Source organism: Tursiops truncatus, unplaced genomic scaffold (genome assembly GCF_011762595.2).
Source record: "Tursiops truncatus isolate mTurTru1 unplaced genomic scaffold, mTurTru1.mat.Y mat_scaffold_463_arrow_ctg1, whole genome shotgun sequence".
Taxonomy (NCBI): domain Eukaryota; kingdom Metazoa; phylum Chordata; class Mammalia; order Artiodactyla; family Delphinidae; genus Tursiops; species Tursiops truncatus.
The window spans coordinates 4,837-22,337 of record NW_022983316.1 but is presented as its reverse complement, the minus strand read 5'-3'; the positions used below and the strand labels follow the sequence as shown (position 1 = coordinate 22,337).

The following is a 17,501-nucleotide window of genomic DNA, read 5'->3' as shown; positions in this document are numbered from 1 at the left end:
AATATGCTGTCAAGTCCCAGGTTTTATCCCCAGCATGGATCTGTCACCTGGACTCTAGGCTTACCTATCCAGATGACTACCTAAGGGCTCCATTTGGATAGCTAAAGAAACAATATTTTGAAGAACTAATCGCTGCCATTAAGATGCCCTCTACGGGGCTTCCCTGGTGGTGCAGTGGTTAAGAATCTGTCTGCCCATGCAGGGGACACAGGTTTGAGCCCTGGTCCAGGAAGGTCACATTTGCTGTGGAGCAACTAAGCCTGTGGGCCACAACTACTGAGCCTGTGCTCTAGAGCCCGCGAACCACAACTACTGAGCCCACTTGCCACAACTACTGAAGCCCGTGCACCTAGAGCCCGTGCTCCGCAACAAGAGAAGCCACTGCAATGTGAAGCCCACACGCTGCAACGAAGAGTAGCCCCTGCTCGCCGCACCTAGAGAAAGCCCGCACGCAGCAACGAAGACTCAACGTGGCCAAAAATAAATAAATAATAAAAATTTAAAAAAGAAAAAATGATGCCCTCTTCTCCCCCTCTGACCTTACTCCCTACAGCTTTCTCCTTCCTCCATTTCTGTCCGGCCACGAGGTCTCCTTAGTTTTCCTCAAACAAAAGCAAGCATCACACGATGTTCCTGAACGATACAGTGCCTAAAACAAGAAAAAGAATTGAGAGCAAGATGATTCTTGCCATCATACTGATGATTTTTAATTGAATTTTTAAAATATATGCAATGCTGAAAGCAGTCAGCTTTGAAATACATGCCTCTTTATCTTGATATAAAAGCAATATGCTATTTTGCTTAGTTTTATAAGCTGTATTTAGTCACAGTTTAACAAATCTAGTTGCCAGACTGAGTGCAATGTGCTAAAAAAAAAAAAAAAAGGGTTCCACCTTGCCCCTGTTATAACCTGCAGGCCCCATCATCAACACTTACAGCATTTGTTCTCTACTGGCTTAGTGCTAACAGACCTGAATAGAGTTAGCATTGATTTGAAATTGTGTACTTAACTGAGGATTCCATATATGCTAGTTTATTTTTTTTTAATTTAAGTAATATGGCAACAAACTAAAAAATCTAACCGTATGAGAAGGTATATAGTGAGAAGCAAGGCCCCTTCCTGCCCCTGGTGTCCAACTACACCCACCTGTTAGCAGCTGACATGATGTCAGGTAGTAGTTCTTAAGCATTGATTTTTTTTTTATTTAAAATTATCTTGCCTATTTAGTTTTAAGAATTGTTGACATTAGGAAGCAAGTGAAAACGCGTACTGTAATTTTTTAAACATCTTTATAACAAATACTTATGATCAAATTAAATTGTCAAAATGACTGACATTCCGTGTACTCTCTAAATCTAGAAGAGTAGTTTATAGAACATTTTCAAGGGCAGAAGTCCCATTTTCTCCGAGTTCCAGAAAGCTGTCTCCTCCCTGAGTTACAGTTCCTTGGTGTTACTCTGTCCTCTGAGCGTAACAGGCTCCAGGCTTCCTTTGCCCAGTTGCATCCCCCTTCTCATGTGCCCGCCCAGGGTCAGCTCTTCCTTTGAGTCTCACTCCATCTCTCGTGGTTACCTGCTCTCTGATTCAGTCTCCCTCTCCCTCAACTTAAGTCACCAGATTCCTTCTCGTCAGCGTTTCATGTGCAGGAACTGACCTCTTCTTGCTTATCCTCCTAGTTGGCTTCCATGTAGGGTATACTGTTCAGTTGATATTTATTGAGTCAACTTACCCAGCATCTTTATTGGCCTACATGGCTAAGAAGATGGATTTTGGTGTCAGATCCTGGTTCAAACCTCAGCTCTGCTACTGATTAGTTGTTTGACTGGACAAGATGCTTAACTTCTGGGCCCACACTTCTCTGGGCCCTTCCTCATTAAAATGTAAAAATCATGTTTTCAAGAATTTTAAAAATAGAGAGTATTAATTGGTAAAACCTGCCTCAAAATCGAGTTTAAAATATGAATCAAGCATCGTAAAAATATTTATATTCTTTAATGCAATAATGCCATTTGTATTAACCATCCAGTGTATATATTTGGATAAATGCATGAAGTAAAATATGAAAACAAACCACAGAAAATGGGCCCCATGGTAGTGCTTCCATGCAGAGTTCCTGTGAGGGTTAAACAAGATTGTTTATGCAGAAGGCTTAGCATAGTGGAAACAACCCAGGTGTCCATTGACAGGTGGATGAATAAACACCCTGTGGCACATTCATACAATGGAATATTATTCAGCCTTAAAAAGGAATGAAGTTCTGACACAGGCTACAACGTGGAGCATCCCCGAAGTCATTATGCTAAGTGATATAAGCCACACACAAAAGGACAAATAATGTATGATTCCACTTATATAAATACCCAGACTAGGCAAATTCATAGAGACAGAAAGTAGAGTAGAGGTTACCAGGGGCTGGGACGGGCCGATCAGGGATTGTTGCTGAGGGATTGCAGAGTTTCTTTTGGGGCGATGAAAGAGTTTTGAAAATAAATGCTGGTGATGGTTGCACACCATTGCAACTGACTGATTAGTGATGCTGAATTGTACTTAGGTTAAAATGGCAAATTATGTGTTATATATATTTTACCAGAGCTTAGGAAATAATAGTGTCCTCTATCAAAAATTATTGAATTGTCTACTTTAAATAGGTGGATTAGATGCTCTGTGGATTAAGTCGGCAAAGGTGTTTAAAAAAGCTCAGCATAGTCCCTGACGCATGGTCAGTTCCTAATAAATGGCAGTCGTCGATGAGTTGGTGGTTGATATTTAGTGAGCTTTTCAGTGTGATTCCAGTTTACGTTAGAGTAATATTTAATGGCTAAATAAAAATGTTCGTCTAGCTTTTTCCTAATGGGTTCTCATTAATTTTCTCACATCTCATTTCTGTGCCCCAGAGTTATTGACTTAGGAGTCATGACTCCATGTGACAAGATACTGAAAGCTGCTCTCGACCACAAAGCAGGTACTGTGCAGCCGTGCTCCTGGGCATTTCAGTAAATACCATTTCCTCCCATTGTCTGTCTGTCGGTGAATAGCCATGGCCCAGCCCATGTGGGATGGTGGGACATTCAGACCTTCAAGTGCTAGCTGTTCCTGGGGGTGCTGTCATTGCCGTTCATAATGGAGACAGAAGGGGTGAGCAGGTAACCGTGAAACTCCTCTCTAGCTATGAGGAAGGGGAATGGGGACAGGCTTCTTCAAAGAGAACAGTTTTATCAGACTTTTTTCCTCTGTGTGTAGTTGCTTTTATGTTTCTTCTGACACTGTGACACATGGAGTCTGGGAAATCATGAACTAACAATTGTGCGGCTTCCGGAAACTGTGGCAAGCATATTATTGCAACTTGAAGTTGCAAATCATATTTACTCCTGAAAGCAAAAAATAAATTGAAAACCCCAGTCAGAAGAGAAGCCTCAGAATTAGAAATTGGGAATTTATCTTCTGTCTTGTGGTCTTTATTACAAAGTTTTGAAAATGAGTCTTCATACTTTTCCTCTCATCCTCCGTCTCACTGTCCTTTTTTCTCTTTTTTTAAATAATAGATATAATTGGCCTGTCAGGACTAATCACTCCTTCCCTGGATGAAATGATTTTCGTTGCTAAGGAAATGGAGAGATTAGCTATAAAGATTCCGTTGTTGATTGGAGGAGCTACCACTTCGAGGTAAGTCATGCTACTGAGCTTTGTGCTTCCCTTAAATTCTCTTAAATGCCAGCATTTAAAAACAGTGATAAAACCTGACTTTTTTTCTTATGCATAGTGCATTGGCTTCTTATTATATAAATACATGAACTTTCCAGCCTTCACACCACGAGAGCCAGAATCATTTGGGGGCCTGCTGCAGGAAACTCCTCTGTCATCTACCCCCTCTCCCTGTTTTTGGATTCCTTTGGCCTGCAGTCCTCTTTTCCTTCATCTTCTCACCTCCCATTCAGTTCCTGAGACTTCTAACGAACACTTATCCTCTTGAAATCAAACTGAGTGGAGAAGCTGTGTTTTTTGGTACAAAAACACTGCTTGAACTTTAGCCCACTCTCTGTCTTGAAGCAGGTATCTGACTGAATAATTACAGGTTCTCTTGAAGAAACTCCGACCTTGTCATAGTTGAGATAGAAAGCTGACCTAGAGAGAATGAATCAGAGGATCACTTTGGGAAGTTGTTTCTGAAAGAGAGACCTTTGGGGAACCTTTGGGTCAAATAATTTAAAGAGAAAGTTCAAATTCGGTCACATGATTATTATTCAGTTTGTCGGATTTCTCCTGGGGTCACGATCATAATGATATTTGGTGAGAGGTATGTTAATTATGGGTATTAGACTTTAAAAACATTTTTATTTTATATTGGAGTGTAGTTGATTAACAATGTTGTGTTAGTTTCAGATGTACAGCAGAGTGATTTAGTTGTACATACACGTAGATCCATTCTTTTTCAAATTCTTTTCCCATTTAGGTTGTTAGGTAATGTTGAGCAGAGTTCCATGGATATTAGATTTCTCATGACACATTCCTTATGCCCCATGTAGTTCACTTTGGCAGGGAGCAGTGCCCAGGAGGAGCATTGACCTTGATGGTCACACAAGCATGCAGTTTACTTTTCTGATACAATATACAGTAGATGTGGGACAAAGCTATTCCAGAGTTCCTTTCACTCTGGAAACAACTGTATGTTAAGCCATTTGTATTAGGGATCTCCACAGAAACAGGATCAGTAAGGGGTGTGTGCGTGTGTGTGTGTGTGTGTGTGTGTGTGTGTGTGTGTGTATCTATACAGGGGGTGTGGGGGAAGGGAGGGAGAGTGATTGATTTTAAGGAACTGGCTTATGCGATATGGGGGCAGGTATGTCTGAAATCTACAGGGAACGTGGGCAGACTGGAGGCCAGGCAAGAGTTGCTGTTGTATCTTGAGTCCACAGGCAGTCTGGAGGCAGAAGGCCTTCTTCCTCTGGCGACTGCAGCCTTTTCTCTTAAGGTCTTTAATTGATTGGATGAGGCCCACCCACACGGAGGACAATCTGCTTTACTCAGAGCCTACTGATTTAAATGTTAATCATATCTAAAAAATACCTTCACAGAAACATCTAGATTGTTGTTTGACCAAAAACTGGGTACCATGGCCTACCCAAATTGGCACATAAAATTGACCATCCTTCCATTTATAACCTGAATGGACCATGTTCATGAATAGTCAGGGTTCTATGTCATGTATCCACTAATTACTTTTCATACTTGAAGGACTCAGTAGTGTGGCTATCGTTGCTCACATTAGAAAACTAGGTTTGTTTTTCCCCGAAGGACTTACCCACTAGGATACTGGCAGATCGTTCTCCAGGGATATGACCAACCATCGATAACTGAGGTTTCAGTGAGCATGGTTGTGGGTACTTGATGATTATAGTGTGAATATTCATTAGCTTAGCAAAGAGAATGGTAAGGGAATCTACAGATTATTGTCAAAATGAAAGACCTTTTAAAATCATGGTTGTAAAAGAGGATAAATAAATACTTAAATGAGCAGATGTAATGAAATGCATTATGAGTTATGTAAATGTGATGCTGGTTTCCAAATGAGAACCACTTTATGTGGACACTGCACTCGGGAATTCAATACCAGGAAACCACATGTTGCTACTTGTGCAAGTTGGAATGTTACCAATAGTTAATTCTACTGTATCTCTTACCAAGTAAGAGCCACCAGATTAAAGAGGTTTCTTAAAAAATAACCAGAAGTAACATGACTAACCTCTCAGGATACATCATTGGCAAACTTAGCCATAAAGGACTCTCATGGCTATGACTCTATACCAGTTATAACCTGGTATATCAAGTTAAAATTAATCATATCAGAAATCACCCACAGTCTTAGTGCTATTGTAGAATATCTATTCTCATCATCTGGGAAACTAAATGTGTTCCTCCAAGGAGAGAGAAATCTGGATCCCATGACCTCCCAAGGTCTCTTTAACTCTCTGATGTTTTGTTTCTCGATGAGCTTTTCTGGTTCTATTCTCTTCCATGCCTGTTGCAGTTTCTGAAAAATTATTTAGAAAATAAAAGCCAGTAGTGATGCTTCCAGGTAACCATCCCCTTCTCCATTGTGGTGCAAGGGCAGCCTTTGAAAAACAGATTCTCGTGCAGCCTCCAGGAATGTCAGTGTAAAATTCCCCCTTCTGCCTTCATTTTAAAGTGGTGACAGTGGGTGAGGTCTCAGACCTGGAGGCTTGCTTCGTCAAGCCCTCTTATTTAAGTAAGCACTTTTGCTAAGTATAGCACTCATGTAGAAAAGTACACAAGTCACAGGTAAACAACTTGATGAATTTTTTAAAAAATGAAACCACCCATGTAATAACCCCCAGATCAAGAAATAGAACATTAATGACACTCTGGGAACTTCACTGGATCCCCCGACCTAGTCATTCTATCTTCTATCACCACAGTTTGGTTTTGTCTGCATTTCAACTTTGTGTAAGTGGAATCCTACTGTAGTATTCATTCTTCTGTGTCTCGCTCAACATTACGTCTTTAAGGCCTAAACTCATTATTACAGTAGCGTTTTTGTTTTTTTTCCCATTGTGGTATAATATTGCATTGTATTATGCCCTCTGGCTTATTTATCCATGCTAGTGTTGGTGGACATTTGGGTTTTTCCAGTTTGGGGCTATTACACAGAATGCTGCTATGTATGTGTTTCTGCCCTGAAGCAGACTTGCTGGGTCACAGAATATGCATATGGTCATCGGCATTAGATATTTTTTCTAAAGTGATTTTATTAATTTATACTCCCACCGGCAATTAAGATATTTCCAATTATTCCACATCCTTTTCAGTTTTATCCATTTTAGTGTGTGCGTAACAATATCTTGCTAAGGTCTTCATTTGTATTTCTCTACTGACTAATGATGTTGAGTACCTTTTCATGTGTATATTGACCACTTGGATATGCTTTTTAAATCTTTTTTTTTAATTAGGTATTCTGCCCTTTTTATTCTTTTACTGATTTGTATGCATTCTTTATATTGGAAACAAGACTCTTTATCAGAAATATGTATTGCAAATAGAGTTTTCCAATATGGCTTACCTTTTGCTGTCTTAGTGGTATTTTGGGTAACAAAAGTTCTTCATTTTCATGAAGTCTGATTTATCGATCTCTTTATGGTTAGTGCTTTTCGCATCTGTGTAAGAAGGCTTCTACCCTAGGAGAGTCAGCTTTGCTAGAAAGCATTTGGGAGTTTGAATGTCTCAGAAGTCATCTGAGAACGCTTATCGTCACCTCCTACAGACCTGTGGAGGGCTCAGCAGAGGCCCAGTTCTTTCCTTTGCTGTTTTTGATCAAATGGAGGCTCAGGACTTCCAAATTCTCATGAAAGCAGATCTGTGAGGGGAATAGCAGCATGGCTTTTCCAAACCTCAGGGGCCTGAGGTAGGTAGCGTGAGAGAATTAGAACTGTACCCCCAAGACACGAAATGAGGCTTGAGGATGGATCCTTGGAGAGGCTGAAAGGGTTATACAGATTTGGGGTCATATGTGGGTAGAAATCTGTTTGGAATGGCCCTTTTTAACCTGTAGCTATAAGAGACTAGAAAACTGAATTTTCTCCTGTCTGTAATACAGATGGTTTTGTATCACAAACTAGAAATGACTTTAATGGAAATCTGGCCCTTTTAGCTACAGAACTTCTCAAGGGCACAAGTCTGGCAGTTAGCTCTCAATTTGTAACTGGTTTAAAGCCAATAACTGCAAAGTGTCTTTTTCAATTATCTTTTGTGTAGTTTAAACTTGGAGAATTCAACAGGAAGTCACATTGCTCAAAGCTGGAGGTAATTTTCTGAGTTTTCTGTTGTTTTTTTTTTTTAACTGCTATGAGGTAAGGTGCTGAATTACATAACTGATAATATTTCCTCTGTATAGGATTTCAAAGAATGAATTTTACATGCTAATCTCACTCCTGATTCCATCTTTTTTAAAATAAATTTATTTATTCAATTTATTTATTATTTTTGGCTGCGTTGGATCTTTGTTGCTGTGTGCGAGCTTTTTACTAGTTGCAGCGAGTGGGGCCTACTCTTCGTTGCGGTGTGTGGGCTTCTCATTGCAGTGGCTTCTCTTGTTGTGGAGCACAGGCCCTAGGCGTGCGGGCTTTAGTAGTTGTGGCTCCCGGCTTCAGTACTTGTGGCTTGAGGGCTCTAGAGCGCAGGCTCAGTAGTTGTGGCGCAAGGGCTTAGTTGTTCTGTGGCATGTGGGATCTTCCTGGACCAGGGCTCGAACCCGTGTCCCCTGCATTGGCAGGCGGATTCTTTTTTTTTTTTTTTTTTTGTGGTACGCGGGCCTCTCACTGTTCTGGCCTCTCCCGTTGCGGAGCACAGGCTCCAGACACGCAGGCTCAGCGGCCATGGCTCACCGGCCCAGCCGCTCCGCGGCATGTGGGATCCTCCCAGACCGGGGCACGAACCCGCGTCCCCTGCATCGGCAGGCAGACTCTCAACCACTGCGCCACCAGGGAAGCCCGGCAGGCGGATTCTTAACCACAGCGCCACCAGGGAAGCCCTCCTGATTCCATCTTAATTTTCCCATCCTTATTTCCCATTTTCTCTCATTTTTTCTCATCAAATTTTAAGTTTTGGTTATGCTGCATTTATGTAAAACACTAGTTCTGAGATAGGGTATGACATGAAATAAGTGCTTGTTCTTTTTTTTTTTTTTTATTGCGGTACCACGGGCCTCTCACTGTTGCCTCTCCCGTTGCGGAGCACAGGCTCCGGACGCGCAGGCTCAGTGGCCATGGCTCACGGGCCCAGCCGCTCCGCGGCATGTGGGATCCTCCCGGACTGGGGCACGAACCTGTGTCCCCTGCATCGGCAGGCGGGCTCTCAACCACTGTGCCACTAGTGAAGCCCGGAGTGCTTGTTCTTTTTCAGAGTGTTAAAAAAGATCTTCTAAGGCTAACATGATCATGCCTATTTGGCTGGTGTGGGAGGTGACTAATTAAATCCTAAATGTTGACTAGTGACTTAGCAGAGATGGATTTGAGATTCAGCCTCAGCGTTTAGCCCTTTGCCCTAGGTACGTAGGAAGGGGAGGAGAGTTTCTACTGTTTTGCATCTTTTCAGACTTCAGAAAGAAATCTTTCAGCTGGAGAAGTTCGTGTAAACGGGAGCTTAGAAAAAAGTGGAATCATTGTCAAACTGGAAGCACTGTTTTTTTTTGTTTTTTAAGTAATGATGTGGTATTTTTATTTTTATATTTTGCGGTACGCGGGCCTCTCACTGTTGTGGCCTCTCGCGTTGCGGAGTACAGGCCCCGGACACGCAGGCTCAGAGGCCATGGCTCACGGGCCCAGCCGCTCCGCGGCATGTGGGATCTTCCCAGACCGGGTCACGAACCCGTGTCCCCTGCATCGGCAGGCGAACTCTCAACCACTGCGCTACCAGGGAAGCCCTGATGTGGTATTTTGTTTGTTTGTTTACTTTGGCTGCACTGCGCGGCATGGTGGATATTAGTTCCCCGACCAGGGATGGAACCTTCACCCTCTGCAGTGGAAGCGCAGAGTCTTAACCACTGGACTGCTAGGGAAGTCCCCGGAAGCACCCTGATAGCTGGGCAAGCTCAAATTTCATACCTGTGCTCATCCAGCTTGGACAGTGTTTGCGCTGGAAAGGAGCACTTTGATTTGTTTTGTTTTGTCTTTTTAAATCATGAAATCCATCCATTTCTTCTCAGTTCCCTTTCCCAGAAGATCATCAAAGAGAGAATGGCCAGAATTACACTGAGAACCCTTGGATACTTACTAAATATCAATTATATTGATTTAAACATTGTAAATTTTACTGGCTGTCCTTAAAAGATATGTCACTGAAGTTACGTCAGGCTTAAAACATTGTTTCCTGGGGGAACTTCATGCAGAAGAAAGACTGAGGTATATTTGTGTGTCTCAAGTTACTAAGGAAGCATCTGAGGAAGAGGACGCATACAGAGTCTAACTTGTGTTTTGAAACTGGAAGCAACATCTTCTTTATAACTTTTCCTACTGTTTGAAAATCTTCACTCCCTCATAGACTACCCAAGATATTTTCAGAATCTTCGGTCCCCAAACACACAATAGGCACAAAACGGGTCCTGAGGAGGCAGTGGTGTTCTTTAGGCTGCTCCAGGGCCGAGATGCAGCTCCCCCTGCTGGTGGGCCTCCCAATCCAGAAGGCATCTCCTGCGCTAACTGGCCTAGGCCTCAACTTCCATCTCACAGCCCAGTTCTGGTGGATTATGGCTTTAGACCTTTGCTTCCTATTTATGCACAGAAATATGCTTAGAAAGGGGACAGGTGAAATGTTAGAGGCCTTGTCTGTCTCATTATGAATAAGTCTTTAGAGCCTTCCCTTAGAAGCCTCTTAAAAACACACTCACACAAATAATGCACCTTTAATATTCTCTTGGTTTTTAAAAATTACCTCAGTAATCCACACTTATTAGAACATGTCAGACAATTCAGAGGAATGGAAAGTAAAATTAGTCTCTCCCTTCCCACTTTCAGTCCCAGTTCTAACCTCCGTATAACCAGTGCTGACTCTTTGATGTCTGTTTCTCTGTGTTTTCTAAATATACAGACACTTATATACAAGTTGATTGGTTGGGGCAGGTTGAGGGTGGTAGTGTTTTGTTTATTTTTGGCTGCATTGGGTCTTCGTTGCTGCGTGCAGGGTTTCTCTGCTTGTGGCGAGCGGGGACTACTCTTCGTTGTGGTGCACGGGCTTCTCACTGCGGTGGCTTCTCTTGTTGCGGAGCATGGGCTCTTGGCGTGCGGGCTTCAGTATTTGTGGCATATGGGCTCAGTAGTTGTGGTGCATGGGCTTAGTTGTTCCGCAGCATGTGGGATCTTCCCGGACCGGGGCTCGAATCCGTGTCCCCTGCATTGGCAGGCAGATTCTTAACCACTGTGCCACCAGGGAAGCCCTGTTTTGTTTCTTTTTAAAATAAAATTGTATTAAACATACTGTTTTGCTACTTTAGTTTTTCCTTATAAAGTAGCATATTCTGGACATCTTTCCAAATGAAAAATACATTTTAGTTGAGGGGAAAGAATATGAAAGTATCTGACTTGGGGAAAGTTGCTGCTACATTAAGGGGGAAGGAAGGAGAAGAAAAGACTGGGAACACTGTCCATCTTGTGGAAACTACTGTTGTCACCCTTTTATGTGGAATTGTGGCAAAGTTCACACTTCTGTCCCAGCTTCAGGGTCCTGGTTTAACTACAGTAGCGTAGGGTGTATACATTTTCAGTTCTCACTTTAATATGTTATGTTCCGTAATGAAATAGCAGATGTGTAGCCTATGCTATTGCTATAAACATTCAGCAATCAGAGGGCAATTCTGTGGTAAAATTAGGTAATTTTAAGGATTAAAGGGTGTTTCTTCCTCAGAACTGACATTTTCAAGTTTGGCAAAAGGGATTTGGGGCTGAGCTAGTGTTAGGATAAGATATTGTTGCTTTGGCCTCTCTGTGTTACTTTGTGTTGAATTTATTTACGGTCCAAGACTCCTTTGTACAAGTACAAGGTGGGCTTGAGGTGGAGAGGTGTTATTGTCTCCCGGGGTCAGGGAGCAGCAGCTGGGGAGTGGTGACCCGTAGCCCCTGCCAGTGTCTGGTTCTCCAGGGCTCCTGGCTGGAGGCCTAGCTCATCGGCAGGAAGAAACGCCACTTGACCTTTATGACAGCAAAGTGCTGTGCCTGTGCCGGTCCGTTCCCTTACTTCAGACAGGCTGCTAGTACAGAGAGCTGAGGACACCATCCTTCTCATTTTCTCCTAGGTTTCTTTGTAGTCTGGGCCAAAAATCCATGCCTTTTTCCCCTTGGCTTCCCCCTCTTAGGGTGGGGAGAAAGTCATTCTCATTTTCCAAGGGAAATTTGGAGTTCAATATTTATAACTACCTTGAAATCTTTCTCTGGAAGGCACTGTAGAATCACATTATCTCTAATGGTTCTGAACGAGACTTGTGTAGGAACTGTCAGCCCTGACGGATGTGTTTTTCTCCCTGACGCCTCTTTTCAGAACCCACACAGCAGTTAAAATAGCCCCAAGATACAGCGCGCCTGTGATCCACGTCCTGGACGCATCTAAGAGCGTGGTGGTGGTAAGTGTGGGCCTCGCGTTGTTTCAGAGCTCCTGTGAAGGCAAAACAGAGAGCGCTGAGAGTTAGAGCTGCTATGAAGGGGCAACAGAGAGCGCTGAGATTTAGTCAGAGCTGCTGTGAAGGTGCGACAGAGAGCACTGAGAGATAGAGCTGCTGTGAAGGGGCAACAGAGAGCGCTGAGAGTTAGAGCTGATCTGAAGGGTCAACAGAAAGCACTGAGAGTTAGAGCTGCTATGAAGGGGCAACACAGAGCGCTGAGATTTAGTCAGAGCTGCTATGAAGAAGCAACAGAGAGGACTGAGAGTTATAGCTGTTGTGAAGGGACAACAGATAGCTGTGAGAGGTAGTTAGAGCTGCTGAGACCGGGCAACAGAGAGAGGTGAGAGTTAGAACTGCGTTGAAGCGGCAACACAGAGCGCTGAGATTTAGTCAGAGCTGCTCTGAAGGGCAACAGAGCTGCTGAGAGTTAGAGATGCGTTGAAGGGGCAACAGAGCTCGCTGAGGTTTACAGCTGCCATGAAGGGGCAACGGAGCGCGCTTAGAAGTAGAGCTGCTCTGAAGGAGCAAACAGACCACGGAGAGTTAGAGCTGCTGTGGAGGGGAAACAGAGAGCGCGGAGATTTAGTCAGAGCTGCTCTGAAGGGCAACAGAGAGCGCTGAGAGTTAGAGCTTCGTTAAAGGGGCAACACAGAGTGCTGTGAGTTAGAGCTGCACTGAAGGAGCAAATGAGAGCACTTAGCGTTAGAGCTGCTGTGAAGGGGCAACAAACAACACTGGAAGTTAGAGCTGCTGAGAAGGGGCAACTGAGAGCACTTAGACTTACAGCCACTGTGAAGGGGCAACAGAGAGCCCAGACATTCAGGGCTGCTGTGAAGGGGAAACAGAGTGGTGGAGTTACAGCTGTTGTGAAGGGGAAACAGAGCTCCCTGAGGTTTAGAGCTGCTGTAAAGGGGCAACTGAGAGCGCTTAGAATTAGAGCTGCTCTGAAGAAGAAAAGAGAGCGCTGAGAGTTAGAGCTGCTGTGAAGGGGCAACAGAAAGCGCTGAGATTTAGTGCTACTCTGAAGGGCAACAGAGCGTGCTGAGAGTTAGAGCTGCTGTGAAGGAGCAACACAGCGCGCTGAGATTTAGTCAGAGCTGTAGTGAAGGGGCAACAGCGAGCGCTGAGAGTTAGAGCTGCGTTGAAGGGGCAACAGAGCTCGCTGAGGTTTACAGCTGTTGTGAAGGGGCAACTGAGAGCGCTTAGAGTTAGAGCTGCTGTGAAGGGGCAACACAGATCGCTGAGATTCAGTAAGAGCTGCTCGGAAGGGAAAACAGAGGGGGCTGAGTGTTAGAGCTGCTGTAAAGGGGCAACAGAGAGGGCTTGAGAGTTAGAGCTGCGTTGATGGGGAAACAGCGCTGAGAATTAGAGCTGCTGTGAAGGGGCAACACAAAGAGCTGAGATTTAGCATTGCTGAGAAGGGGCAACACATAGCGCTGAGAGTTAGAGCTCCTGCGAAGGGGAAAGAGATAGCGGTGAGAGAGCGGCTGTGATGGGGCAACAGAGAGGGCTGAGAGATAGTCAGAGCTGCTGTGAAGGGGCAACAGAGCGTGCTGAGAGAGTTTCTGTGAAGGGGCAACACAGCGAGCTGAGATTTAGTCAGAGCTGCAGTGAAGGGGCAACAGCGAGCGCTGAGCGTTAGAGCTGCGTTGAAGGGGCAACAGAGCTCGCTGAGGTTTACAGCTGCTGTGAAGGGGCAACTGAGAGCGCCTAGAATTAGAGCTGCTCTCAATTAGCAAACAGAGCGGTGAGAGTTAGAGCTCCTGTGAAGGGGCAATAGAGAGCGCTGAGAGTTAAAGCTGCCTTGGGGAAACAGAGCACTGAGATTTAGTCAGAGCTGCTCTGAAGGGCAAGAGAGAGCGGTGAGAGTTAGAGCTGCGTTAAAGTGGGAACAGAGAGTGCTGTGAGTTATAGAGCTGCATTGAAGGGGCAACTGAGAGCGCTTAGAGTTAGAGCTGCTGTGAAGGGGAAACAGAGAGAGCTCTGAGAGTTAGAGCTGAGTTGAAGGGGCAACACGGTGTGCTGCGAGATAGAGCTGGTGTGAAGGGGCAACAGAGAGCGCTGAGATTTAGTCAGAGCTACAATGAAGGGTCAACAGAGCGCTGAGAGTTATAGTTGCTATGAATGGGCAACAGTGAGCGCCTAGTTACAGCTGTGTTGATGGGCAACCCAGAGCGTTGAGAGTGAGGGCTGCTGTGAAGCGGAAACAGAGCGGTGAGAGTTAAGCTCCTGTGAAGGGGCAGTAGAGCGCTCTGAGAGTTAGAGCTGCTGTGAAGGGGCCACAGAAAGCGCTGAGATTTAGTCAGTGCTACTCTGAAGGGCAACAGAGCGCGCTGAGAGTTAGAGCTGCTGTGAAGGGGCACCAGAGAGCCTAGAGATTTAGTCAGAGCTCCTCTGAAGGGGCAACAGAGCGCTCTGAGAGTTAGAGCTGCTGTGAAGGGGCCACAGAAAGCGCTGAGATTTAGTTAGTGCTACTCTGAAGGGCAACAGAGCGCGCTAAGAGTTAGAGCTGCTGTGAAGGGGCAACAGAGCGTGCTGAGAGAGTTTCTGTGAAGGGGCAACACAGCGCACTGAGATTTAGTCAGAGCTGCACGGAAGGGGCAACAGCGAGCGCTGAGCGTTAGAGCTGCGTTGAAGGGGCAACAGAGCTCGCTGAGGTTTACAGCTGCTGTGAAGGGGCAACTGAGAGCGCTTAGAATTAGAGCTGCTCTCAAGTAGCAAACAGAGCGGTGAGAGTTAGAGCTCCTGTGAAGGGGCAATAGAGAGCGCTGAGAGATAAAGCTGCCTTGGGGAAATAGAGAGCACTGAGATTTAGTCAGAGCTGCTCTGAAGGGCAAGAGAGAGCAGTGAGAGTTAGAGCTCCGTTAAAGTGGGAACAGAGAGTGCTGTGAGTTATAGAGCTGCATTGAAGGGGCAACTGAGAGCGCTTAGAGTTAGAGATGCTGTGAAGGGGAAACAGAGAGAGCTCTGAGAGTTAGAGCTGCGTTGAAGGGGCAACAGGGTGTGCTGCGAGATAGAGCTGGTGTGAAGGGGCAACAGAGAGCGCTGAGATTTAGTCAGAGCTACAATGAAGGGTCAACAGAGCGCTGAGAGTTATAGCTGCTATGAATGGGCAACAGTGAGCGCTGAGTTACAGCTGTGTTGATGGGCAACCCAGAGCGTTGAGAGTGAGGGCTGCTGTGAAGCGGAAACAGAGTGGTGAGAGTTAGAGCTGCTGTGATAGGGAAAGAGAGTGGTGAGAGTTCCAGCTGTTGTGAAGGGCCAAAACATAGCGCTGAGAGTTAGAGCTGCTGTGAAGGGGCCACAGAGAGCCTAGAGATTTAGTCAGAGCTCCTCTGAAGGGGGCAACAGAGCGCTCTGAGAGTTACAGCTGCTGTGGAGGGGCCACAGAAAGCGCTGAGATTTAGTGAGTGCTACTCTGAAGGGCAACAGAGCGCGCTGAGAGTTAGAGCTGCTGTGAACCTCGGTGAGGTTTAGAGCTGCTGTGAAGGGTCAACTGAGAGAGAGGGCTTAGAATTAGAGCTGCTCTGCAGAAGCAAACAGAGCGCTGAGAGATTGATCTGCTGTGGAGGGGAAACAGAGAGCGCTGAGATTTAGTCAGAGCTGCTCTGAAGGGCAACAGAGAGCGCTGAGAGAGCTTCTGTGAAGGGGCAACACAGAGCGCTGAGATTTAGTGAGAGCTGCACTGAAGGGGCAACAGCGAGCGCTGAGAGTTAGAGCTGCGTTGAAGGGGCAACACAGAGCGTTGAGAGTCAGGGCTGCTGTGAAGCGGAAACAGAATGGTGAGAGTTAGAGCTGTTGTGAAGGGGCAACACACAGCGCTGAGAGTCAGAGCTGCTGTGAAGGGCAGCAGAGCTCGCTGAGGTTCAGAGCTGCTCTGAAGGGGGCAACAGAGCGCTCTGAGAGTTAGAGCTGCTGTGAAGGGGCAACTGAGAGCACTTAGAGTTAAAGCCGCTGTGAAGGGGCAACAGAGAGCGTAGAGAGTCAGGGCTGCTGTGAAGCGGAAACAGAGATTGGTGAGAGTTAGAGCTGCTGTGAAGGGGAAACAGAGTGGTGAGAGTTACAGCTGTTGTGAAGGGGGCAACACACAGCGCTGAGATTTAGAGCTGCTGTGAAGGGGCAACACAGATCGCTGAGATTTAGTCAGAGCTCCTTTGAAGGGGCAACAGAGCGCTCTGAGAGTTAGAGCTGCTGTGAAGAGGCCACAGAAAGCGGTGAGATTTTGTGCTACTCTGAAGGGCAACAGAGCGCGCTGAGAGTTAGAGCTGCTGTGAAGGGGCAACAGAGAGCCTAGAGATTTAGTCAGAGCTCCTCTGAAGGGGCAACAGAGCGCTCTGAGAGTTAGAGCTGCTGTGAAGGGGCCACAGAAAGCGCTGAGATTTAGTTAGTGCTACTCTGAAGGGCAACAGAGCGCGCTAAGAGTTAGAGCTGCTTGTGAAGGGGCAACACAGCGCACTGAGATTTAGGTCAGAGCTGCACGGAAGGGGCAACAGCGAGCGCTGAGCGTTAGAGCTGCGTGGAAGGGGCAACAGAGCTCGCTGAGGTTACAGCTGCTGTGAAGGGGGCAACTGAGAGCGCTTAGAATTAAGAGCTGCTCTGAAGAAGGCAACAGAGCGGTGAGAGTTAGAGCTCCTGTGAAGGGGCAATAGAGAGTGCTGAGAGTTAAAGCTGTCTTGGGGAAACAGAGCACTGAGATTTAGTCAGAGCTGCTCTGAAGGACAATAGAGAGCGGTGAGAGTTAGAGTTTGCGTTAAAGTGGGAACAGAGAGTGCTGTGAGTTATAGAGCTGCATTGAAGGGGCAACTGAGAGCGCTTAGAGTTAGAGCTGCTGTGAGGGGGAAACAGAGAGAGCTCTGAGAGTTAGAGCTGCGTTGAAAGAGCAACACGTGTGCTGCGAGATAGAGCTGGTGTGAGGGGCAACAGAGCGCTGAGATTTAGTCAGAGCTACAATGAAGGGTCACAGAGCGCTGAGAGTTATAGCTGCTATGAATGGGCAACAGTGAGCGCTGAGTTACAGCTGTGTTGATGGGCAACACAGAGCGTTGAGAGTGAGGGCTGCTGTGAAGTGGAAACAGAGCGGTGAGAGTTAGAGCTGCTGTGAAGGGGAAACAGAGAGTGGAGAGAGTTAGAGCTGTTGTGAAGGGGCAACACATAGCGCTGAGAGTTAGAGCTGCTGGGAAGGGGAAACAGAGAGAGCTCTGAGAGTTAGAGCTGCGTTGTAGGGGCAAGAGAGAGCGATGAGGGTTTACCGCTGCTGTGAACGGACGACTGAGAGCGCTTAGAATTAGAGCTGCTCTCAAGTAGCAAAACAGAGCGGTGAGAGTTAGAGCTCCTGTGAAG

At 45.7% G+C, this 17,501-nt stretch overlaps 1 protein-coding gene across 1 annotated transcript in view; it reads left to right on the top strand.

Moving 5' to 3' along the window:
• The window catches only part of LOC117310896 (methionine synthase-like), a 37,599-nt gene extending 21,617 nt beyond the window's left edge, over positions 1-15,982 (top strand). Inside the window, exons 9-11 of the mRNA XM_073799834.1 lie at positions 2,896-2,963; positions 3,544-3,664; positions 12,041-15,982. Coding sequence (XP_073655935.1) covers positions 2,896-2,963; positions 3,544-3,664; positions 12,041-12,188 — 337 coding nt within the window. The 3' untranslated portion in view covers positions 12,189-15,982. The remainder of the gene's footprint in view (positions 1-2,895; positions 2,964-3,543; positions 3,665-12,040) is intronic.
• The last annotated feature ends 1,519 nt before the right edge of the window (positions 15,983-17,501 follow it).